The sequence below is a fragment of the Girardinichthys multiradiatus genome, chromosome 17 (assembly GCF_021462225.1).
Source record: "Girardinichthys multiradiatus isolate DD_20200921_A chromosome 17, DD_fGirMul_XY1, whole genome shotgun sequence".
NCBI lineage: Eukaryota > Metazoa > Chordata > Actinopteri > Cyprinodontiformes > Goodeidae > Girardinichthys > Girardinichthys multiradiatus.
Genome location: NC_061809.1, coordinates 5,114,859 through 5,140,376, shown reverse-complemented (window position 1 = coordinate 5,140,376; position 25,518 = coordinate 5,114,859). Strand labels below are relative to the sequence as shown.

The window sequence follows — 25,518 nt, the reverse complement described above, 5'->3', positions numbered from 1 at the left end:
TGCAATGAATCTAAAATATATGAATGTAAAATTTTCATCATGACATTATGGAAAATAATGAACTTTATCACAATATGCTAATATTTTGAGAAGGACCTGTATGTACCTGACTTTTGTGAAGAGCCTTGAGACGACATTTGTTGTGAATTTGCGCTATATAAATAAACTGAATTGAACTGAAATTCGTCATCATCTCCATATTTGTGTGTGTGCTTTTTTTTTTATTTTTATTGAAACTCCTAAAAAGGCTAAAACAAACAAATAAAAAAATTCAAAACGGGTCTTTACCCTCTCGTTATCCCACCCCGAAACTGTAGGGGCGTTAAACTACATTGTTCCGTATGCCACTCACCGGAAAGAAAACGTCATCCCGGTACAATAAAAAACAGATGGCTGCAGTTACAGGCGAGCCACTGGACTCTCTGATGAGTAAAGTAAGCGATCTTTCAAAAGGCAAAGTGCGTAAGAATATTAAAGGTGACCCTGATGAGCTGGGAAAGCAGGATGACAGCGAACTGGAGTTTCTGGAGAAGGAGCATAGCGGCATCCTGAAATCTTCTAGAAATGTTTGTGAGCTGCTGGAAAAGGTCCGAGAAGAGACCGATGCTTTGGAGGAACAGGTTGGTTGGCTCAGCTCTAAACGAACACTGAGATAAACGCAGACAGTGGTGGAAGGATAAATCATCCACAACTTGAAAAGCTGTCAAACTATAATGTCACCAAGGACAGAAAAATAACATAAAACCTGGCAGATCATTATAGAGACATTTTTGCTGTTTGTGCCTCACAGTAAGATGTCCCCCTTTAACACCCTCATCGGACGTTATAACATGTCAAACATACAACCTGGTTACATAAATGTGAACAACCTCAACTTAATATTTTGTTCAAGTATGTCTGGACTGAGTGTGCGCATTCAACCTACCCAGATGCTAATATTCATCTTCATAGTTTGCAGAGATATTACAAAGGATCAAAAATATTTTATGGTACAAAAGATATTAATGACAAGACAGGGATCAAGCATAACCAATGACATCTTGGAAGGCACATCAATAATAGGAGATAGTATGGGACAATAGGGCATTTCTCCAGAACAGATTAAACTGAAATGGGTCAGAAGGGTTTCAGGAGACCGACCGCAGCATTTCTGGAAAGTTCTGCTTGTGTTCTACATGTGACACAACCTGATACATTTAAAGAACTTTTGCATGGTGGTGTGGGCAAACATTTCCAAGTCACAATATGGGATGCTGAAGAAGACTGCTGTTTTTACATCAAAAGGTGCTTCAACAAAGTATTTGGTATTAACAATTATGCAACCAGGTTATTGCACCTTTTTATTTCTGATCTTATTTTTTATTTCTGCTTTTTTATTTTGGACAGGATAAATGCTTCACATTTGAAGTTTTTAAATTATTTTTCAGTGTCATTGTATTGCATCACATAATCCTGGTATGTTAACACTAGTGTGTACCCTTTTGAGATGTTGTAATTATGAATATGAATATATTATTTGATTTTTAATATTAATATTTTATTAAATAATATTTCGGTCTGTTAAAGGTTGTCCTGTGAATACCAGCCCAGTAAGGCGATGGTATTAGGACAAAATCGAAAAGGGTGAGACGAGCTCTGACATTATTGAACAGCATAAACTCTGCACACACATGGAATGAATTCACACAATTTCTTAAAATACAAGAATTTATTAACAAAAATAAGTCAACTCAAGGTCAAATATATTTCAATCAACAAACTCTTTACTATGCTAAAACAATCCAACTAAACTACCAAGCAGAATTAAAGAATAATGAAGACTAATGGGCTATGTACAATATAAACAAGTGGATTAAAGACGGTGGAAACCATGACCAAAAGAGTGATGCAACATTACCATGCAATGTTTATGTTTGAGAACCAAGGATTATCTTGAAGAATCTGGAATTGAAGTTAAGTTAGTCTTGGAACCAATTTAGGCAATAATCAGCAAATGTTTAGACAACCATTCACAATGCAAGATCAGATAAAATATTATTTTAATAAAATAATGTTTTTTATAATGATCTGCTAAATAAAACCAACCTTCTGGATGACTAATTCTCAACGGGTTCTCATTAGCTGCCTTCATTTATTAAAATAATATTTAAATAAATATTATTTTGAATAAGAACCAAATCTTTCTGGAGAAATGGGCTTAATTGTATTACTTAGTTATCCAGTTTGGTAAAATAATATTTAGGGAGATATTATTTTACTGGATTGAAAACCAACAACCTTTTTGGGTAAATGATCTTAAGCAGGCAAGCACATGTTCTTAGCTTTTAGCAGTTAAAGCTAACAAAACAAGCTTATCATCAGAATCACACATATACTTTTAAAATACAACCAATAATGTACCTTAATTACCACCGTTCATGAATGAATACCGGATATACAAACAGCAATTCATTCCTACTTAACTTAGTGCATATGATCGCGTGATCGTATGACACTCTTGGATCCAGTTTGAAGAGTTATGTCTGTTTGCCAGCAAAGAGACATTAGCGCGCTGTCTCTCTGTCCAGACCCCTGGGGACCCGCGTAGCAGAGACAGAATGTAGCAAGAGCGGTGCTTTTATTTGGACAGTGGCGTCATGGGAAGCCCGCTGTTACCAATTTTCCTGGCTGTCCCGGAAGTGGGTTAATGCGGTTTATTTTGAAAGTCCCAGAAAGGTTTGTACCGGACTTTCATGTTGTAACCATGGCTGTGGTTCCAACAGAGAGCCACTGTAGATTATATTATATAAGAATATTCGCAAACCTTGGGTCTGTGTTTTAATATGGATCTACTTGATCTAGTTTACAAACTCTACAGAAAGTGCACTGAGATTGCTGCACATACAAACACAAGAAGAAGTACAGGCATCAGAGTTTGATGTAGAATCAGATGAAGATTAAAAAGTGCAGCTTATTGCATAATGAAGTCCAATATTCTTGAACCGCCACCTTAACGTGGTGGAGGGGTTTGAGTGCTCGAATGATCCTAGAGGCTATGTATGTTTGGGGCTTAAATGCCCCTGGTAGGGTCTCCCATGGCAAACAGGCTCTAGGTGATGGGTCAGACAAAGAGCGGTTCAAGAACCCCTCATCACAACTACGAAATCGAGGCACGTGACGTTGCCCGGTACAGCGGAGCCGGGGTCCCACCCTGGACCCTGGGGTCGGGACTCGTCGGAGAGCGCCTGGTGGCTGGGTTGCTCCTCGCAGGACCCGGCCGGGCCAAACCCGAACGAGAGACGCGAGACCATCCCCCAGTGGGCCCACCACCTGCAGGGGGAACCGTGAGGGACCGGTGCAAAGAGGATTGGGCGGCGGACGAAGGTGGAGACCTCGGCGGTCCGATCCCCGGATGCTTAGGCTGGCTCTAGGGACGTGGAATGTCATCTCGCTGGGGGGGAAGCCTGAGCTTGTGCGGGAGGTTGAGAGATATCGACTAGAAATAGTCAGACTCGCCTCCACGCACAACGTGGGCTCTGGAACCCATCTCCTCAAGAGGGGCTGGACTCTCTTCTACTCTGGAGTGGCCCACGGGAAGAAGCGGCGGGCTGGGGTGGGTTTACTTGTCGCCCCCCAGCTCAGCCGTCTCGTGTTGGGGTTTACCCCAGTGGATGAGAGGGTTGCATCCCTGCGCCTTCGAGTTGGGGAGAGGTCTCTGACTATCATTTCAGCCTACGGGCCGAATGGTAGTGCGGAGTACCCGGCCTGTCGGGGGTGCTGGATAGTGCCCCTCCCGGGGACTCCATTATTCTGCTGAGGGACTTCAACGCCCACGTGGGAAACGACAGTGACACCTGGAGAGGCATGATCGGGAGGAATGGCCTCCCCAATCTGAATCCGAGTGGCGTTTCATTATTGGACTTCTGTGCTAGTCACGGATTGTCCATAATGAACACCATGTTCAAGCATAAGGGTGTCCATCAGTGGACTTGGCACCAGGACACCCTAGGCAGGAGGTCAATGATCGACTTTGTTGTCGTATCATCAGACCTTCGGCCGCATGTTTTGGACACTCTGGTGAAGAGAGGGGCTGAGCTGTCCACTGATCACCATCTGGTGGTGAATTGGATCCGCTGGGGGAGGAGAAAGCCGGACAGACTTGGCAGGTCCAAGCGCATAGTGAGGGTCTGCTGGGAACGTCTGGCTGACCACTTGGCCAGGGATGTATTCAACTCTCACCACCGGGAGAGCTTTGACCAGATTCCGTGGGATGTTGGAGACATAGAGTCTGAGTGGACCATGTTCTCCGCATCTATTGTCGATGCTGCCGCCCGTAGCTGCAGCCGTAAGGTCTGCGGTTCCTGTCGCGGCAGCAATCCCCGAACCCGGTAAGAAGGGTGACCGGAGGGTGTGTTCCAACTACAGGGGGATCACACTCCTCAGCCTCCCTGGTAAGGCCTACGCCAGGGTTTTGGAGAGGAGAGTCCAACCGATAGTCCAACCCCGGCTTCAGGAGGAGCAGTGTGGTTTTTGTCCCGGCCGTGAAACACTGGATCAGCTCTATACCCTCTACAGGGTACTAGAGGAGTTTGCCCAACCGGTCCACATGTGTTTTGTGGACCTGGAGAAAGCATTCGACTGTGTCCCTCGTGATGCCTTGTAGGGGCTGCTCCAGGAGTATGGAATTGGTGGCCCTTTACTAGAGGCCATCCGGTCTCTGTACAAGCGGAGCAGGAGTTTGGTTCGCATTGCCGGCACAAAGTCGGACCTGTTCCCGGTGCATGTTGGACTCCGGCAGGGCTGCCCTCTGTCACCGGTCCTGTTCATAACTTTTATGAACAGGATTTCTAGGCGCAGCCAAGGGCCGGAGGGCGTCTGGTTTGGGGACCAGAGGATTTCATCTCTTCTTTTTGCAGATAACATGGTCCTGCTGGCCCCCTCTAGCCAAGACCTACAGCACGCACTGGGGCGGTCCGCAGCCGAGTGTGAAGCGGCAGGGATGAAAATCAGCTCCTCCAAATCCGAGGCCATGGTTCTCGACCGGAAAAGGGGTGCTTGTCCTCTTCAGGTTGGAGGGGAGTTCCTGCCTCAAGTGGAGGAGTTTAAGTATCTCGGGGTCTTGTTCACGATTGAGGGAAGAATGGAGCGGGAGATCGACAGACGGATCGATGCGGCTGCCACAGTAATGGGGGCGCTGTGCCGGTCCATTGTGGTGAAGAGAGAGCTGAGCCAAAAAGCGAAGCTCTCGATTTACCGGTCGGTCTACGTTCCTACCCTCACCTATGGCCATGAACTTTGGGTCATGACCGAAAGAACGAGATCCTGGATACAAGCGGCTGAAATGAGCTTCCTCCGTAGGGTGGCCGGGCACTCCCTTAGAGACAGTGTGAGGAGCTCGGCCATCCAGGCGGGGCTCGGAGTAGAGCTGCTGCTCCTCCACATCGAGAGGAGCCAGTTGAGGTGGCTCGGGCATCTATACCGGATGCCTGGATGCCTCCTGGACGCCTTCCTCGGGAGGTGTTCCAGGCACGTCCCACCGGGAGGAGGCCCAGGGGACGGCCCAGGACATGCTGGAGGGACTATGTCTCTCGGCTGGCCCGGGAATGCCTTGGGCTTTCCCCGGAGGAGCTGGAGGAGGTGTCTGGGGAGAGGGACGTCTGGGCGTCTCTGCTGAGTCTGCTGCCCCCGCGACCCGGTCCCGGATAAAGCGGAAGACGACGAGTACGAGTACGAAGTCCAATATTAATCTTTTCTCCTTTTTTTCATTCAGGTTCTGACTGTCTGCAGCTCTGTGCCTCCTAAGGTTTCAGCAGCTCTTTCTGCTGCAGTGGAGGTCAGATGTTCTCTGGATGGCCTCCTGCAGAGAGAACAACTTATCTCCAACAAGCTGGAGCAGGTACCAGCGCTGCTTTGTGAAGGGCTCATTTTGATTTGTTGGTAGAAAGCAAAGATAATGATGGAAGATTTAGAGAGAATAGTGACATGTTCAAAGATCTGCTCCTATAGATTTAAGATGAGTTCAATAATGCAACATTAGGAAACGGGTAAGAGCATTTCTACTTCTACTACCCAGATGCTACAAAATTTAGATTTTGTTTCTGAAACTGTAGTCTGTCCAGTTGGTTCTATGCAAGTTCAGTCTTTCTGTACGTGGATGTATAACGGTGTTTGTATAAATAATGATGTTGATCCTTACTCTTTTCCAGCACCTACAGGGGACCAGTCAGTGGATGGATGAACTTGGCCGGAAATGTAACCATGTGGACTTTATAGAAAGATCCATGAAGTACCTGAAGTGCCTTTACCACATAGAAGAACTTAGGTACAGTAAACTGGGAGAGATGGTTCAGAACCTACAATAGTTAAATAAACACAAAACCTAATAGAGATGTTTGGAGGTTTTTTTGAAATGCTTTTAGTTTTACACCAGATGTAAAAAAATTTCTTGTCAGTCCACAGACTAGTTTCCCAAAAGTCTTTGTGATCAGTAAAAGGTTTTTGGTAAATGAGAGAGGCCAGGTTGCCCTGGACAGTTTTTCCCCTATTAAGTTAAATAATCTCAAAACTACTTTCTGAATTTATTCAGGTCATCTTTGGCTGATATAAATCTTTATTCATAATCTCAAAGTTTGACATAAAATCAATAATATCAGAATGGGCAAATACTTTTTAACAGTATTGTAACTAAATCTTTATTATTAATAATGTCTAAGTGGCTAAATACACTAAAATGAATAAAGGAAGGTAGATATTAGAGGTTCAGTAGTCTAACAGCTTTTATTAGGAAGAAGAGCGTTTGAGTCCTACCTGAAGCTTTGCAACAGGTGCATGCCCATATATGGACAATGTACAGAGTTAACAGGTTTCAGTGCAGGGATGTGACAGCCTACATAATAGTTATGTTGTTTATTCAGTACATATGCCAATATGTGATCACAGAATAAAGTATTTAACTACATAGAAAAACTGTAGTTCCCTGTAGGGATGGACAAGTTTTATCTCAATATTTAGTTGTATTTATTGTGATAATGGTAAAAGTGATGGCTAAAAGTATTTTCAACTTCTTTGGATTGTTTTTTTAGTCAACCGTGTGGCTGTTACTGCAGTCAAAGTCCAGCAAACACAAATAATACCGTAAGAACATACACGTATAAAACGGGCTTCTCCAGGACACTGTTTACAAAAAGAACTGTTTTTTTATCATTAAACTGCAGAAAGTAACTATATTTAATCATATTTTGAATTTATTGATATATATTGACACCTGTTTTGCAATAACGATAAATGATATGATAAATACCCACACCCAGTCCAAATCCAGTGCTGTATACATGAAAACAGGAAGGAAGAAGGTGAAGTAATAATACAGGTCCTTCTCAAAATATTAGCATATTGTGATAAAGTTAATTATTTTCCATAATGTCATGATGAAAATTTAACATTCATATATTTTAGATTCATTGCACACTAACTGAAATATTTCAGGTCTTTTATTGTCTTAATACGGATGATTTTGGCATACAGCTCATGAAAACCCAAAATTCCTATCTCACAAAATTAGCATATTTCAAACGTCAACCTTCAAATAATCATGTACAGTTATGCACTCAATACTTGGTCGGGAATCCTTTGGCAGAAATGACTGCTTCAATGCGGCGTGGCATGGAGGCAATCAGCCTGTGGCACTGCTGAGGTCTTATGGAGGCCCAGGATGCTTCGATAGCGGCCTTTAGCTCATCCAGAGTGTTGGGTCTTGAGTCTCTCAACGTTCTCTTCACAATATCCCACAGATTCTCTATGGGGTTCAGGTCAGGAGAGTTGGCAGGCCAATTGAGCACAGTGATACCATGGTCAGTAAACCATTTACCAGTGGTTTTGGCACTGTGAGCAGGTGCCAGGTCGTGCTGAAAAATGAAATCTTCATCTCCATAAAGCTTTTCAGCAGATGGAAGCATGAAGTGCTCCAAAATCTCCTGATAGCTAGCTGCATTGACCCTGCCCTTGATAAAACACAGTGGACCAACACCAGCAGCTGACATGGCACCCCGGACCATCACTGACTGTGGGTACTTGATACTGGACTTCTGGCATTTTGGCATTTCCTTCTCCCCAGTCTTCCTCCAGACTCTGGCACCTTGATTTCTGAATGACATGCAGAATTTGCTTTCATCCGAAAAAAGTACTTTGGACCACTGAGCAACAGTCCAGTGCTGCTTCTCTGTAGCCCAGGTCTGGGGAATGCAGCACCTGTAGCCCATTTCCTGCACACACCTGTGCACGGTGGCTCTGGATGTTTCTACTCCACACTCAGTCCACTGCTTCCGCAGGTCCTCCAAGGTCTGGAATTGGCCCTTCTCCACAATCTTCCTCAGGGTCCGGTCACCTCTTCTCGTTGTGCAGCGTTTTCTGCCACACTTTTTTCTTCCCACAGACTTCCCACTGAGGTGCCTTGATACAGCACTCTGGGAACAGCCTATTCGTTCAGAAATTTCTTTCTGTGTCTTACCTTCTTGCTTGAGGGTGTCAATAGTGGCCTTCTGGACAGCAGTCAGGTCGGCAGTCTTACCCATGATTGGGGTTTTGAGTGATGAACCAGGCTGGGAGTTTTAAAGGCCTCAGGAATCTTTTGCAGGTGTTTAGAGTTATCTCGTTGATTCAGATGATTAGGTTCATAGCTCGTTTAGAGACCCTTTTAATGATATGCTAATTTTGTGAGATAGGAATTTTGGGTTTTCATGAGCTGTATGCCAAAATAATCCGTATTAAGACAATAAAAGACCTGAAATATTTCAGTTAGTGTGCAATGAATCTAAAATATATGAATGTTAAATTTTCATCATGACATTATGGAAAATAATGAACTTTATCACAATATGCTAATATTTTGAGAAGGACCAGTAAATCGGCACTTCACAGGGATAATTGGTAATGTTTTAGTTTTTAAAATCTTTTTGTGCTTTGTTGTTTCATGATAAAAAGATCAGATTTGAACATGTCAAAATTCTAATGTTGATTATCACATCTCTGCTGTTTGTGGAGTGTCTATATATGGAAATGTTCTTTTTTTCTTGTCAATCTTTTGAAGGGACGAAGCTCCAGGTAGGACCAAAACACTCAGTAAATGGAGACTTTTAAGACCCTGTTCACATAAATTCCCTTAGTTGCCATAAAAGCAGACTTCACTCTACAGACTGAGAAGGAATGATATGATGGTGTGCATGTGTGAAAATAAAATAGAGGTGGAAATCGACCTTTTTAAACAGCGATTGTACTTGTCTCCTCTGATTCGGTTTAGACATTATTTTTTTGTGGATCACACCTTTAAGGATCTGGTAGGGCTATTTGTTTTGTTGCTGTGTAATCCCAGTGGACATGCTGCTGTGTCCACAGTGCTGCAGTCCAGCAGTCTCTGATGATCGACAGTGTATGGGACGCCATAAAGGGAGTAGAGAGCATGGCAGCCCTGGACTGTGGGCTGAACCAATCAGAATGCTCCCATCTTTGTGACTTTCTCAGAAAAACTCTTTGTTTCTGGCACAACATCATCAAGGATCAACTGACCAGGTGGATCTCCCTCAAAGCCACCTTCTTTTAAGTTTTAGTTTAGAGATGCAAAAGACAAAATGACAAATTCTCCTTTTTATTTCTTTTCTAGTAAATTTGAGAAAGTATTGACTCAGCTTCATTGGCCAATCATCACACCTAACCAGGCAGTGACCTCCCCTGCTAACTATCAGGATCTCAGCAGCCAGTTGGAGGGGCTCTTGCTACAGCTGCTTGCACTGCAGACCTCGTATCCTTTCATCCTGACTCCCTCAGATTTGTAAAGGGATCCATCAGATATATTTGACATGCCATTCAATCCTTTTCATCTTGTGTTTATTTACAAACTGCAGTGGCCTCTAGATTTTTGCTAAAGAGGTGCAATATTTCTGTGAAACAGTTCAATAATGTCTATTGTTTAAAATCTAACTTTACCTTGACTAAACTGATCATTGTATTCCTGGGAGTGAGATTATTATGGACCATATTTGCTCAACTGTAGTCAGATCCTTCGTGTGAAGTTTGCCTAAATGTTATTTTTTGTCAAGGACTGCAGGCGCTGTCTGTTCTTATCTTCCATACTAGCAGTTTAAAGTAGAGATGTTACCCACTGGTAACACACTGTTCTCTCTGACAGGATGCAACAATAACAATTCAATTGAATTAATCTATTATTAATTAATTAATAATTAAAAATATTTAAATTTTTATGTGAAGCAGAGTGTGAATTAAGCAGGAATTGTTCATTTAAACATAGCACATGGGTCAGCTAAATACTTCAGTTATTTAGTAATCAAGTTGGGGAAGTTAATCATTACTGGGTGTAACTCCAACCCACTAGATGGCAGCAAAGGGCTTCCATTATGATCTTTGTTGTTATGTATAAAATATGCATATGCATAGAGACATTAGTAGATACATATGCCAACTTGGCTGCATTAAGACTGCTATTACATCAGAGCCTGTGAACATCAAATAATGAGACTCCAGAGGGCGCTGTTTACCACCTGGACTGTGATACAGATAGAAACATTTTCAGATATCTGTTATCAGATATTATGATTCTAATGTCATTTAAAGTAAAAAATGTTGATAAGCCAATCAAAACATTCCAGCTGACTTTTCTAGCACTTCACAGATTTACCATTTATATAAGGAACTGGACTCAAATACAAATACTCACATATATTGAGAACTGTCATTAATGTAGTCATTTGTGTAACTGCTGTTAGAATATGTGACTCCCTGTATTTAGTCCCGTCTCTTATGTCAGTGGTTAAGAAAGTTCAGGAAAACGTTATGTTCAGGTATATGTGGTGTTTCATTAGGTTAAGGTATCTGCAGTTTTGTCCAGTTGCTTAACAGCGACCTCTGATGTCATAGCATCTGATGGCCATAGAATTTGGTGTAAAGATCAAAGCACTTAGAGGGAAATTCTAGACAATATTCTACAAGTGGTAAAACTTCAGTGAGATAATCTGTATTTTTACTTTGTTTACAACAAACTAATACATCAGCACATTTGTAGAAGGTTCTTTAATTTCAGGAAGTTACATTTCTGGTGCAGAGAACACTTGAGTTATGTTATGGGGCTTACACGTGTGGACAAAATTGTTGGTACCCCTCGGTTAATGAAAGAAAAACCCACAATGGTCACAGAAATAACTTGAATCTGACGATGGTAATAATGAATAAAAATTCTATGAAAATCAACAAATGAAAGTCAGACATTGCTTTTCAAACATCCTTCAACAGAATTATTTAAAAAAATAAACTCATGAAACAGGCCTGGACAATATTTTGTTACACAACCTTTTGAGGCAATCGCTGCAATCAAACGATTCCTATAACTGTCAGTGAGACTTCTGCACCTCTCAGCAGGTATCTTGGCCCACTCCTCATGAGCAAACTGCTCCAGTTGTCTCAGGTTTGAAGGGTGCCTTTTCCAGACTGCATGTTTCAGCTCCTTCCAAAGATGCTCAATAGGATTTAGGTCAGAGCTCATAGAAGGCCACTTTAGAATAATCCAATGTTTTCCTCTTAGCCATTCTTGGGTGTTTTTAGCGGTGTGTTTTGGGTCATTATCCTGTTGCAAGACCCATGACCTGCGACTGAGAGCAAGCTTTCTGACACTGGGCAGCACATTTCTCTCTAGAATCCCTTGATAGTCTTCAGATTTCATTATACTTTCACAGATTCAAGACACCCTGTGCCAGATGCAGTAAAGCAGCCCCAGAACATAACAGAGCCTCCTCCATGTTTCACAGTAGGGACAGTGTTCTTTTCTTCATATGCTTCATTTTTCCATCTGTGAACATAGAGCTCATGTGCCTCGCCAAAAAGTTCAGTTTTTGTCTCATCTGTCCATAGGACATTCTCCCAGAAGCTTTGTGGCTTGTCAATGTGTAGTTTGGCAAATTCCAGTCTGGCTTTTTTATGATTTGTTTCCAACAATGGTGTTCTCCTTGGTCGTCTCCCATGAATTCCACTTTGCCTCAAACATCGTTGGATGGTGCGATCTGACAATGATGTTCCTTGATCTTGAAGTTCACCTTTAATCTCTTTAGAAGTTTTTCTGGGCTCTTTTGTTACCTTTCGTATTATCCGTCTCTTTGTTTTTTCATAAATTTTCCTCCTGCGGCCACGTCCAGAGAGGTTGGCTACAGTGAGAAGCTTAAGAACAGCCTTTCTACTGGTGACATTTCAGCTGTATGGACCGGTCTGAGAAACCTGACTGCCTATAGGAGCCCCCCCACCCATCCTGAACAGAGTCGTCTCCTAGCTAACCGTCTGAATGGCTTCTACTGCAGACATGACAAGAAGCCATTCACACCTCAAATCATCCCCTCTACATCCCATTCAGGAACAAATTCTTCCCACAAAGCTACCAACCCCCCACCATCAGATCCTCTGCCTGCACTAAAGATCTCCGAGGAAGATGTAAATAGGCTCTTTCAGCGCATGAAAACAAAGAAAGCTGGAAGACCTGATAACGTCTCCCCATCATGTCTGAAAGCCTGTGCAAATCAACTCGCTCCGATATTCACAAGGATCTTCAACAAGTCACTGGGGAAATATGAGGTCCCCTCCTGCCTCAAACGATCCACCATCATCCCCGGAGCCCAAGAAACCCACCATCCTAGGATTAAATGACTACAGGCCTGTAGCCCTGACGTCTGTGGTCATGAAATCCTTTGAGCGACTGGTGTTGAAGCACCTGAAAGACATCACAGGCCCCCTGCTGGACCCCCTGCAATTTGCTTACCGAGCAAACAGGTCGGCAGATGATGCTGTTAACTTAGGTCTACACTTCATCCTGCAACACCTCGACCGTCCAGGGACGTACGCCAGGATCCTGTTTGTAGACTTCAGCTCGGCCTTCAACACCATCATACCAGACATCCTCCACCAGAAGCTCACACAGCTCAACGTCCCAGCCTCCACCTGTCAGTGGATCAACAGCTTCCTGACGGACCGACAACAGCAGGTGAGACTGGGGAGCATCTTCTCCCAAACCAGATCAATAAGTACCGGTGCCCCCCAGGGGTGTGTTCTATCCCCACTCCTCTTCTCCCTGTACACAAATGACTGCACCTCACCGGACTCGTCCGTGAAACTCCTGAAGTTTGCAGATGACACCACTGTCATTGGACTGATCCAGGACGGTGATGAGTCTGCATACAGACAGCAGGTGGATCGGCAGGTACACTGGTGCAGTCAGAACTACCTTGAACTCAACACACTCAAGACTGTGGAAATGGTGGTGGACCTTCGGAGAACACCACCCTCATACACCCCCTCACCATGCTTAACAACACTGTATCGGCCATGGACCACTTCAGGTTCTTAGGAACCACCATCTCTGAGGACCTGAGATGGTCTTCACACATAGACACTGTTCGAAAGAAGGCCCAGCAGAGACTGTACTTCCTGAGACAACTCAAGAAGTTCAACGTTCCACAGGGGCTGCTGGTCATCTTCTACACTGCCATCATTCAATCTGTCCTGTCTTCATCCATCTCAGTGTGGTTTGGCTCATCCACAAAACAGGACAGATCCAGACTGCAACGAATAATCAGGAATGCAGAGAGAATAATCAGGGCTGACTTTCCCTCCATCCAGGACTTATACAGGTCTAGGGTCAGGAAAAGAGCTGCTAAAATCTCTGCAGACCCCACACACCCTGCACATAAACTGTTCAGAGCTTTACCTTCAGGCCGCCGCTACAGAGCACTGTTCATTAAAACCAGCCGCCACAGAGACAGTTTCTTCCCCCATACCGAAACAAAACCAAAGAGCAAAGTGTACCGGAGTCAAATTCCTTGTTTGTATGTACGAACTTGGCAATAAAGCTTATTCTGATTCTGATGTTCTTTGATCTTGACGTTCACCTTTAATCTCTTTAGAAGTTTTTCTGGGTTCTTTTGTTACTGTTCGTATTATCCGTCTCTTTGTTTTTTCATAAATTTTCCTCCTACGGCCACGTCCAGGGAGGTTGGCTACAGTCCCATGGCTCTTAAATTTCTGAATAATATGTGCAACTGTAGTCACAGGAACATGAAGCTGCTTGGAGATGGTCTTATAACCTTTACCTTTAGCATGCTTGTCTATAATTTTCTTTCTAATCTCCAGAGAAAACTCTTTCCTTCGCTTCCTCTGGTCCATGTTGAGTGTGGTACACACCATGTCACCAAACAGTGCAGTGACTACCTGTAGCCCTATATATAGGCCCACTGACTGATTACAAGAATGTAGACACCTGTGATGCTAATTAATGGACACACCTTGATTTAACATGTACCTTTGGTCGCTTTATTTTCAGGGGTACTATCATTTTTGTCCAGGCTTGTTTCATGAGTTTATTTTTTTAACATAATTCTGTTGAAGCATGTTTGAAAAGCAATGTCTGACTTTTATTTGTTCATTTTCATAGAATTTTCATTATTACCTTTATCAGATTCAAGTTATTTCTGTGACCATTGTGGGTTTTTCTTTCATTAACCGAGGGGTACCAACAATTTTGTCCACGTGTGTAGCAACAAAAAAATAAATAAATAAATATCACATCAAAATTTTTAGAAATCTTCATGTGATATTTTGACATTGTGAAACTGATTTCAGGGAATTTCCTGACATTAAAAGAGCATTTATAAAAAGTCTGATCAGTATTGCAATTATACCTGAAAGCTCCCATGAGCTCGTTTCTTTAACCTTCCTTCAAAGTGATGACCTCATATCTCAGAGAGCTTCAGCCTCCACCCAAGGACCGCCCTCCGTGTCTTCATTCAACCTTTTCTCACCAGCACCTCCCCTCTCTTTACCCATTCAGATCATGTTGCAGCCACTCACCAAGAGGTTCAGATACCATTTCTATGGAAATCGGCAAACCAACTCCATACACAAGGTCTCTCATGTACTGAACACCCTACACAAAATGTAGTTGCAGTCATAACTGCCTCATTTTGAGGCATGCTGTCTCCAATATGAGATATTTTCCCTGCTTCCTTCAACTGAGATTCATTCTCAGAACGAAGGTTAATGACCTTAATGACCATCCTTACGTTTGGAGGAAAAGGGGAAACTTGCCTGAGATACCATCCCAACTGTGTAGTACGGTTGTGGCAGCATTGTGTTCTGCAGGAGGGACTGGTGCACTTCACAAAATAGATGGAATATTAAGGAAAGAACGTTTGATGGAATATTCAAGCAACATCCCAAGACATCAGTTACGGACAAATGGACAATGGCCGTTATCCTACCACCTCGTTAGTTACAAAATAATTTAAGGACAACAAAATCAGTGTTCTTGATTGGGCATTACAAAGCCCTGGTCTCAGTGCTATAAAAATTGTGATCATCACAAACTATTGTAAGAAGTTGGTGGAAGTCATTTTAACAGAAGTAAGAAAGAAATTCTCTAAGTATTCTGGCATTCAGCAAATAGAAAAAGCTTTGATAATCCTAGCAAACCTATACCAGGAAGGTTTGGTCTGGTTTACTGTCAGATAGTAAGAGAAATGCATATGAGTGTTATCTCTTTTTTTTAAGCTTTATTTTTTAAATCATGTGTTTCTATTGGCCAATCACTTTGCTGCTGATGTACTGAAATTTCCCCAGTCAGGGACAAAAAAGTATTTTTTGGTCATTTTTTATGTTTTCTTTTGCTTTGCTGCTTTATATTTGTAAACTTTAAACTAAATTTAAACCAATCTCTCTGTGGATTGGTTAAATGTTCCCTTCAAAGTTATTTTTGTTCCATCTTAACCTAGAAGTATTTCTGTGCTTTGAAGGTTCATGTCGTATTGCTGGAGGTCATGACCTCAGTCATGGGAGCCATTCTTTTCTTAGAGCTTTGACACTGCAGCTGAATTTCACTTATGTTAGCTTTAGGATTGAAGAATCATTGTCTATTGTTGTGAAATTAAACTTGCTACAGTAAGTTAAATATATATTCTTTATTTCAACTGCTTGTTAGAAGTCCTCGTTTAAAAACATTATACATGTTTAGTTTAGTACTTTATTAAAGAAAGTGCTGCCTCAGGGGGCTCAACCAACACTAAACAAGCTGAGAATGGTTTCTCTTACGTTCAATTTTCCAGCCAGAGTGGTACCTCACACAAGTTCTGAAATGGATGGAGAACAGTTCAACCTTCATGGAGGAAAGGATTCAGCCCATCTTTGACCAAGCTGGACAAACTATAAGTGCAAAGGTATGTTAGCTGATGTAGGCTGAATGTTTCACTGATTAAGAAAGTTCATGGTCAAATAAATATTTCCAAACATGACACTGAGACCACTTCTAGCTTTGTTTGTAAGTGCAGTACTATTTACACATCATTACAAATAATACAGACATTTCTTTCAGGTTGGATTTACAACAGAATGAAAGGATTATAAAACTTTTTGGAAGTTGGCTTCCTAACTGATTAGTAGTTTCAGTGCTTCAGACCCACATCACAGCTGTGCAGTTTGATTCCTGTTTTATATCTGGTGCCTGGTTTTGTTACGTATTTCTTCTCTTTCTTACCCCAGTTTAAGAAAAAAGGGAAAATTCAATAGTAAGCTCTTTTATTTGACCAATTTATTTGAACTTCTTTTGGTTCTAAGTGCTCAGAACACATTTGTCATAACCAATTTTATTATCAATTAATATTTCAAACCTTTATGCATTTAAATTTAATCTGCTTCATTGTTGGACTGTCCTGATTGTTACATGTTTTCCAACTACAACAGTTTTGGTGCTGCTGCCTGTCTTGGTCAGAACACTGACCAAAGAGATTTGTAATCTAAAGTAGTCCATTTCTGATAAAAAAAGATCTAAATACATTTTCTTTTACAAATATTTATTTAACACATTATGTTTTCTGATATTAATTTATCCAAATTAAAATGTTAAAGACCAAGCCCTAGTTTGAATGGAACAACATGCATTCTATATATGAAATTCTGTCATTTGTTTTATTGGTTAGTATGTTTTAATCTTTAACATTACTGATGAGTTAGTCAGGTAGGCATTAATAATTAGAATGTCTTGATTTACTATAAATATATTACATCATAATGTTTAACTCTAACTTTTTTACATCAGAAAATTTCAACCAGAAATTCTTTGAAATCAGAAAGAAAAACAAAAAAAGGGGAAGAAAACGTGTAAAATGTCTGCTGGTGGAAAATGATGAGATAAGCAAAATGTTCCGTGTGTATTTGCCTGCAGGTAGAGCTGTGTCGAGGTCTGGTATGTGTAGTCCAGGAGAAGGTAGCCAGTGATGCTTCTCGAATGCTGTATGATGATGGGCTCTTCTGCCACCTGGTGGAAGAGGTGCTCCAGTTTGAAAAGGACCTGAGAAGCCATCATTCCTACCCTGCAACACTGCCTGGTCTACTCCACATCCTGCTGGAGGATGCATTCCTTCAGAAGTGGCTTGCTGTGGAAAGGAAGAGTGAGTTCTTAAGCTAATGGCATCCAGAGTCCCAAAAACGAAAAGTTAGTTATCTTTAAATTAGTTTCTTCTTTACTTGGGTTGAAGGCCTTATCTCACCTCAATACACCTCTTTCAATGTTTTGTGTATTTTTTAACCTAAGAATCAGGTTTTGACACTAGGTAAACAGTTAATAATAATAATAATAATGTCTTTGTTTAGCCCTTTATAATAACCACTAGGTTAACCAAAGTGCTTTACAGTAAGTAAGATAAAATAAAACCCATAAAGCACAAGCAATAAAACAGCATTAGGATAAAAAAACGACATAAAAACATAGGAAACAAAAGAAAAAGATGTTAAAAGTGTCACACTACTAGGTATTAAAAACCATCTTAAATAGATATGTCTTTAAGCCTTGACTTGAAGAGGCCCGCATCAGATTTAAGTCTTAGTTTGGCCACGTGTTTTGTTAATGCAATATAGAATAAAAATAAGACAGGGAAACAGAAGTAGCCAGAATCTTACATAAGGTCAGCGGCAGCATGGTAGGAAGAATACGGCCCAGCTGTTAAAGCAGCAGCACAATGGCTTCCTGTTAAAAAATTGCAGTGAGAAGAACTAAAGACCAGGAATACTGCAGGGAGTGTTCTTTAGAAAAAGACCAGGAGCAGAGGATGTTAATATTGTCTTGACATGAGGAGTGTATGAGCCACAACAACTCTAATATTGAGCTGACCGAGCAGCCAACACCGGGACCATTCAGACTTCTATGTTGTAATTTGTAGTAATTCTGGTTATGTGAGATGAGAGAAGCAGGTTATTTCCTGGACCAGCAGTGGGATTAACAATGTGTTCCATCATAACTGCAAAGCTAACAGGAATGAGCTAAAAGTGATTATAGTCCTTCCTCGTTTCTAAAAATAGGCCTAAATAAAATGGTTTTAAAATGATTTAATGGATAAGACCCATCAGCAAAGGCGGTTCTGCACAGTGCTGCTATTTCCAGCTAATGAAGCTTGGTGTCAACCAGCCCATTCTTCCTTTCCCATTTATTGTTCTTTTAGAGGAGAACAAAATAATTTATCTGCAAGTGGAGCATGTCTTAGCTAAAGCTAAATGGACAAGGGAGAGAGTTCTGCTTTGGGATCAGGAGATGTGACAGATACTAACTGGCTCCTGTATATTCACACTATTCTTTATGTTCCTACAAAACTCTGCAACATAATGTTGTGGCAAATTTCCAACAGGCAAACTAAAAAGCCCTGTATTTTATGGATGGTAATGAAACAAATCCCTATGTTTCTATACTGTTCCTACTGTGATAGCTCATAGGCTGCAGCATCGTTTTCAGATATAGTAAGGAAGGTCTTTTTTACCATCTGGCTCACAATGTGACTAAAATGTGTTTTTGACATACATATCTGTCCAAACTAATCAGTGTCTTTCCAGATGTGTTCATTTTAAATGTTCCTGTTCATTTAGTTTTCTGCTGTGGTGAAACAGCTTGGAGAAGACCTTTAAAGTGGGAGAAATTATAGGGAGAAGGGGCAGGGGGTGTTGTTTCAGGCTTCCAGTGCATACTCTCTATACTTGTTTATTTTGACACCAAATTCTGACATCTTCTGAAACATTGACGTACTAGAGGTGCCTTTAATTTTCTGTAGTTTCTGTGATTTCATAATATTTTCCTCCAGGTAATTTTGAGATATGTGTTATCAAATGTTTGGGGTTTAAAAGCTATCACACCAAAACCCCCGACAAAACGTTTCATCCTCCATGTTTTCCACACTTCCATTGCTTTTCTGTTTGCTCCCAGTGGCTGTAGAGAAGATGGATGCTATGCTGTCTGCTGAGGGAGCGTGGACATCTCAGTATAAAGATATCAGTGATATGGATGAGCTGAAGGCGCCTGAGTGTGCAGAGACATTCATGACTCTATTACAGGTTATCACAGGTAAGACCTCATCATTTAGCATTTTTAAACGTTTTCACACAAAGTAGAAGATGGGAAGGTATCCGTGGACTGAAATTCATGTCCTTCTCAAGCTTGTAGTGTAGCTTCAATTATCAGACACAAACTCATACAGTATAATATCAATTCACTGCATACAGAACTATGTTCCAAGGACTTCTGTTCATTTGCATGTGTATAACTTATTGCTGGTAAAATTCCAAGAATGTTATGTTATGGCTTACATGATGAAGGTGAACACTGCTAACCTGTTAGATGTCCAGCAGCTCTCCACAAGAAGGCTAAGCAGCAACAGGTCATCTCTAAAGAAGCTGGCTGTTCAGAGTTCTGGATCCAAGCATATTAATGTAGAAGAGTTGGGTAGAAGGAAAGTGTGGTAGAAGAACAAGCAACAGGATTGCCAAGCAAATGGGCTCCAAGTGTCCCATTGTTTGTGTTAAACCACTCCAGAACCAGGGATGAATAACATCAGCCCTGAATAAAGTTTAGGCAGAGAGAGAGAGAGAGAGAGAGAGAGAGATATCAAAATATATAACTAACTCTGTGTTTGGTTACAAAACTACAGAACGCTACCGGGCCTTGCCCAGTCCTTCAGCACAGCTCAGGTTTTTTGGGCTGCAGAAGGAGTTGGTCGATGACTTCCGCATACGACTAACTCAGGTAAGGCTGACTCTCCTGATGTCATTTATATCATAAAAACTCATATCATGACACTGTTAATAACAACTGACAAACATAAAAAGTCCTGTTGAAACATACTCAAACAGAAATGAGACACAGAAGGAAGTCCCAGTCAGGTACCCGAGATTAGCAGGTACTGCTCACCCTTTTTGTATACATTATTGAGGAAGTTTCACCACCACACAGTCCAACAAGAAGAGGCCTTTCCTCATGAGACTGCAGCATGTGACACAAATCATCTCCCCAGTCTTTGAAAGCATCCTGATGAGCTGCGTCATGGAGAAGAAGAGAAGATAAGAATCCACTGTTGTTGTGAGAGATCCCTCTCAGCCTTCCCATCAGTTGTTTAGTCTCCATTCATCAGGAATAAGACAGCACTCCAGTACATCAAGAACAACCAGAACCTCCAACATGAAGACTACAGAGTCTCCAGTAACAATCATGTGGATAAGAGCAACCTTGTTTTGTTTCACTAGGTTTGTATGGAATGCCACTAAAAGTAATTAAGTCTTTTCTTCTATTCCCAGGTGATGAAGGAAGAGTCCCGCTGCCCACTGGGGACTCGTTATTGTGCCATCCTTAATGCAGTTAACTACATTTCAACCATTCTAAGAGACTGGGGTGACAATGTGGTGAGTATTGATCTTTATTTTACTGCAGTACCAGCAGAATGTATTCAAGGTTCTGCACTTATTGTTGTCCTGCTAATCATGTTGAAAACCAGGAATCATTTCTCTTCCACTTTCCAGTTAGGTGCTTTGTGTTGGTCTGTTAAGATCTTTCAGCTTATACTGAAAGATCCGGAGAGTGTCTTTTAGTAGAGTGTTCGACTGCTTCCTAAGGGCTAATCAAATGTATTGGGATATTTAGTTTATGGTTCCTGTGTCCTTGTCCAGTTTTTCCTCCAGCTGCAGCAGGCTATGGTTTCGCTGGGTGACCAAGAGGTACTGAGCAGCCTTGAAATGACAGAGGTTGGTCGCCTAGCTTCCCTGGAGGGATCTCTGTTTGATGGTCTATTGTCACTGCTGGATCGATTAAAAGGAGACATGTTGGGAAGACTCCTACACTTTCTTATGAGAGACACTGCTGAAAAAGCCCAACCATACTGTCAGGAGAGGTAAGCCTGGTAATGGGTTAGAACATGTTTTACAAGACACTATAGGATGACTCCAACTGTCTGTGCACACTGCATGGTGGGCAGTTACACGATGCGACCAGTAGGCTCCATTCCACCAAAATGCAACACTTCTTAGACTCAGATAGTCAGATGCTGCTAATGCTGTCTAATGTGGCAACCTGATCAGGCAACCCCTGTATGGGTAACTACCACTTAGTGTTCTGACTGACTGTTGGATGCTCCAGCAACTGTCTGCAACACTATCATTCAACATCATCTCCATGTGCACCAAGTCACATCTAAATCAGGCCATTGTATCTGCCTGCCTATTGGTTTTCTCAGTGAGTGGATTGGAAACATTAGGTATAAAATAAAGGGAAATTCTGTTTTGCTTTTGTTAATCATTGTTAGTGAGTTTTATTTTGACCTGTTTTATATCTTGGACTCTAAAATACAGTGTACACATTCTGTAGAATAAATAGACTGCTGGAGATAGGCACCAGCTTCCCCGCGACCCACTATGGAAGAAGTGGTAGAAAATAACTGGCTCATATTATGTAGAATAAACGTTTCAAAGAATGTGATGAATATTTTGCTCACTCTGTTCTAGATGGTTATCCATTCCACCTCCACAAGACCACTCTGCCATGTCCCTGTCCAGTTCAGCATGTCCCATGATGCTGTGTGTGAGGGACAGATTGCTGAACCTTCATCAGGTCTTGAGTGTTTCGCTGTTCCAACTTGCTTGGCAGGGCTTGGCAGAAAAACTGGACAACTTTATCTACCAAGAGGTATGGCATGTTACCCACTTCATGGGTTAGCATGATGTTTGTACTATGTAATATCTGTAGCTGAGTAAAGTCCAATATAAATCGATGCAGATTGTTCCATTTGCATTTAGTAGCTTCACATTACCAGTGCTCAGCTAGTCTCACAAACTCAGCTGCTTTATTTTACTGTTTTGCTTTCAACAATTCAATTCAATTCAATTCAAAAATACTTTACTTTCAAAAATATAGAGAACTAAGACACAATAAAAAGAACTTTGATTTTATTGGACTGAATTGGTGGCATAATGCATTCAGAAGACCTCACATTTGAAATAGTTCAAACTTGAAAAACAGGATTTTCCATCAGAGTCACAAACAGATATTAAAAACTTGACTAAATATTGAGTCTTTGTCTAAACAAATGTAGCTTCATGTTGTCTGCGGCTGTTCAGAGACTTGTTTCTGTAAGGATTGGTGAAAACTGTACAGAGACACCATTTTATTACAGAGACTGCTAAAGTAAAGCATTAGGAAAAAGTCAATATCTATACAGATCATCTTGCAAGAAAGTTGAGCTTTCGCCAACAAGAGTAGACAAACATGTTAGTCTGTAGGTTATTAAAGCTGGTAGAGACATGCCCCTCTAGGCTTTTAGCTATTTGCAGAGAAACATGGTTCTGAAAAGCAGAAGGGTGGACTTGAGTCACAGGTTTAAAAACTTTAGGCTCGACTTGATGAATCCAGAAATGACTTAGGCTAATGCTGACTGTTTGGGGAAGCCCAACTCAACCCTCCATTGGACAATGTATCACAATCAAAGAACTGCAGCTTGGACAGTCTAAATAACGTGGCCTACTACAGTATATCTGCTGTCATATCTACATTTCATTGAGAATGTGTGACGGATGAAAACTGCTGACGTAGAAAGGCTTAGCATAGTCTGTCAATGTGCCAGCTTTCGATGGTTTATTGTTCTGCTCTGCAGAACAGGATCTTCTTCACTCGTTCTAAGAGTACAGCTTGGGTTTCTCCAACAAAGTGATTTCAGTTCTCCACCAGGGCTGCTGCTATAGTTGATTCTTAATAGTTTACTACAGTTTAACAAATGTTTGCTGATATCTAAATACCACGAATCAAATCTGAAATCAGTGTTTCACAGAGAATTTCTGGTATTTAAAGCAGTGCTACAAACAAGAGTTATAAACTCTGCTTCAAAATGAATTTCTAAATATCGGCTGGTCATATAAAAACACCCATCAGTGTTTTATAAATGGAGGTTCGAGCACAATTGCTATTTTAGTTCACAACAATAGTTGTGAAAGTAGTTTTATGATTAACTATGTGGCAGCTGACATCAAACAAACCAGTTGAGACGATGAGTTTGTTGTCCAGCCCTTTCTACATTTTTAAGGCTCAGTTGTTTGTCATTTTAAATGAAGGAGATTAAAAACAAATGTATTCACATAATTTTCGTTGGTTGTTGGGCCCTCGCTCCTGATGAGTCATTTTTTCCTGTGATTTAGCTGAAATAGAGCCATACATTTTGGTGCTTTGCTGATGGATACAGAACTGGTGCACAGCAAGCACCAGTAAAAGATGTTTCACTGAAACCAGTTTGGTACGAATTCTTTTAAAGCATGCATGGAACAATAATGGTCAAGTTTTAATTGGAGTTTCATGTAGAAAGCAACACTGCAAAACCTGTCACTAACATCAGTTACTTGGATTCATTTTTAGTCAATTCTTCAATTAGTATACTGATAAAGTGCTCGTCTCTGATCATCTGACTTTAGTAAATCAATGAGGATTTTCTTACAAGCTGAGTTTTTTCTTGTTCTACTAGAAGCAATACATTCAATTGGATCAGTACCAGGAGGGAGAAATATACTTCTTTTGGAAATACATACAGAAATGTGCAGGAAAAAAGAAATAATCCATGGAAGTGTCTGTTTAGCTGCTGAGCTCACAGCAGTGTTGCCTATAATCTGTTGAAATGTTTGTGTCTGTCTGTTAGGTTATTTTGACTAATCACTTCAGTGATGGTGGAGCAGCTCAGCTTCAGTTTGACATGACCAGGAACTTGTTTCCTTTGTTCGGCCATTACTGCAGAAGACCTGAGAACTTCTTTAAGCAGTAAGTGTTACCCAGCAGCACAGATTTACAGCAGCTGAAGCCCCCACAAGCCAGGATCCAAAGATGGATCTCAGGTCAATATGGGATTAAAATTAGAAGTGCACAATGTATTAAACACAATCATCACCCCAACATCAGTGTGTTGCAAAGGGCTGCTTGTATGCAATATTTAGTGGGATATAATATTTAAAGTCTGTTTAGCCAGTTCACATTGGTAAAAAAAAGACAAATGCCTGGAAAATGAAGATTAATGAGAATTGATATATCACAATTTACAGCAATAGTAAATTGCTAATCAACTAAAATGCTGCCCTGGTAACCATTCTCATGAGAGGATCTCTCAAGAGAGATGTGCAGAAGCAAATGTGTGCATAACTTAATGAGCTGATGCAATGTAAAAAGTTCTTCTACAGTAATGTGAGTGACTGATGAAATCATCCAGAAACTACTACTGAGAGTCCTTGCTGCTAAAGGTGGTTCTGCCGTATCATAGGGTGTACATAGATTTGAATTTGGGATTACCAAAGTGATCTGAAGAACTGCATTGAGGTCCTGATCCAGACAATTTTGTACAGTCTATATAAAAGTCCTGGATTACACTTAACTACATTCAATATATTACATTAAAATAATTGTTTAAAATAATAAAGACAATCAGAAGATATTCAGGGCATTTATTTCTTTATTTTTTTACTTTGAACAGGGACCTAAATATCAATGAATGACTTGTTGGATTCTCTTAGTGTTACTTAGTGTTTTTGTTTCATAATACATACCTGTGTGGAATCTGATGACTTGTTTTGTTGTTTAGCCTACATCTGCTTTCTTTGTTACTCTGCAGTGTGAAGGAGGCATGTATCATTTTGTGCTTAAAGGTCGGTTCTGCCATTCTCCTAAAGGATCTCCTTAAACGGTCTGAGCTAGAGACAAGAGACTGGGAAGATGCAGGAGATCCTTCACCAGAGTCTGCTCTGAATGAGTTAGGGGTTTTCTGCTTGGCCCCATGTGATGTGTTAATTCTTCTCAACCTCAAAGCTTCGCTGCCAGGAATATAACGATGCCGGTTTGGCGGTTTTCCAGTGTTGTGCAGTGTGGATCTGATTTTTCATTATATGTAATTATATCCTGGCTCCCTTGTAACAAATCCAAAGTATTGTTACTTACAAAATGATGAGTTTAATAAATGTGGGTTCCTCAAAGCTAATGTATGTTGTTTTTGAGTCATGATAAATGGATTGTTTTACTCATTAAGTCTAACTGATGTCAAATCTCATCCCCAAAGCTGCTAATTTACCAGCAGGGATCTGATAAATCTGGCTCCTTTGTTTTCCTTAGAAGTTGGGAACAAACACAATGCAACACTGAGTGTTATAGAAAAGTGTTAAACCTTGATTGTCAAA

The 25,518-nt window shown here is 41.1% G+C and overlaps 1 protein-coding gene across 1 annotated transcript; it reads left to right on the top strand.

The window, feature by feature from the left end:
* The first annotated feature begins 364 nt into the window (after window positions 1-364).
* rint1 (RAD50 interactor 1) lies at window positions 365-25,317 on the top strand. The gene is made up of 15 exons (XM_047390387.1): window positions 365-620; window positions 5,750-5,875; window positions 6,186-6,301; window positions 9,370-9,543; window positions 9,635-9,772; window positions 14,746-14,926; window positions 16,122-16,232; window positions 17,237-17,462; window positions 19,262-19,399; window positions 19,983-20,077; window positions 20,626-20,730; window positions 20,995-21,215; window positions 21,826-22,006; window positions 24,000-24,118; window positions 24,960-25,317. Exons 1-15 carry the CDS (start codon window positions 390-392, stop codon window positions 25,171-25,173), a joined length of 2,376 nt encoding a protein of 791 aa, XP_047246343.1. The 5' UTR covers window positions 365-389; the 3' UTR covers window positions 25,174-25,317.
* The last annotated feature ends 201 nt before the right edge of the window (window positions 25,318-25,518 follow it).

Coding starts and splice junctions, on each gene's coding strand:
- rint1 (XM_047390387.1), top strand. CDS start 390: ATGGCTGCAGTTACAGGCGAGCCACTGGACTCTCTGATGAGTAAAGTA. Junction 6,302..9,369: donor TACCACATAGAAGAACTTAG/GTACAGTAAACT, acceptor CTGTGTCCACAG/TGCTGCAGTCCAGCAGTCTC. Junction 20,731..20,994: donor GAGACTGGGGTGACAATGTG/GTGAGTATTGAT, acceptor GTCCTTGTCCAG/TTTTTCCTCCAGCTGCAGCA.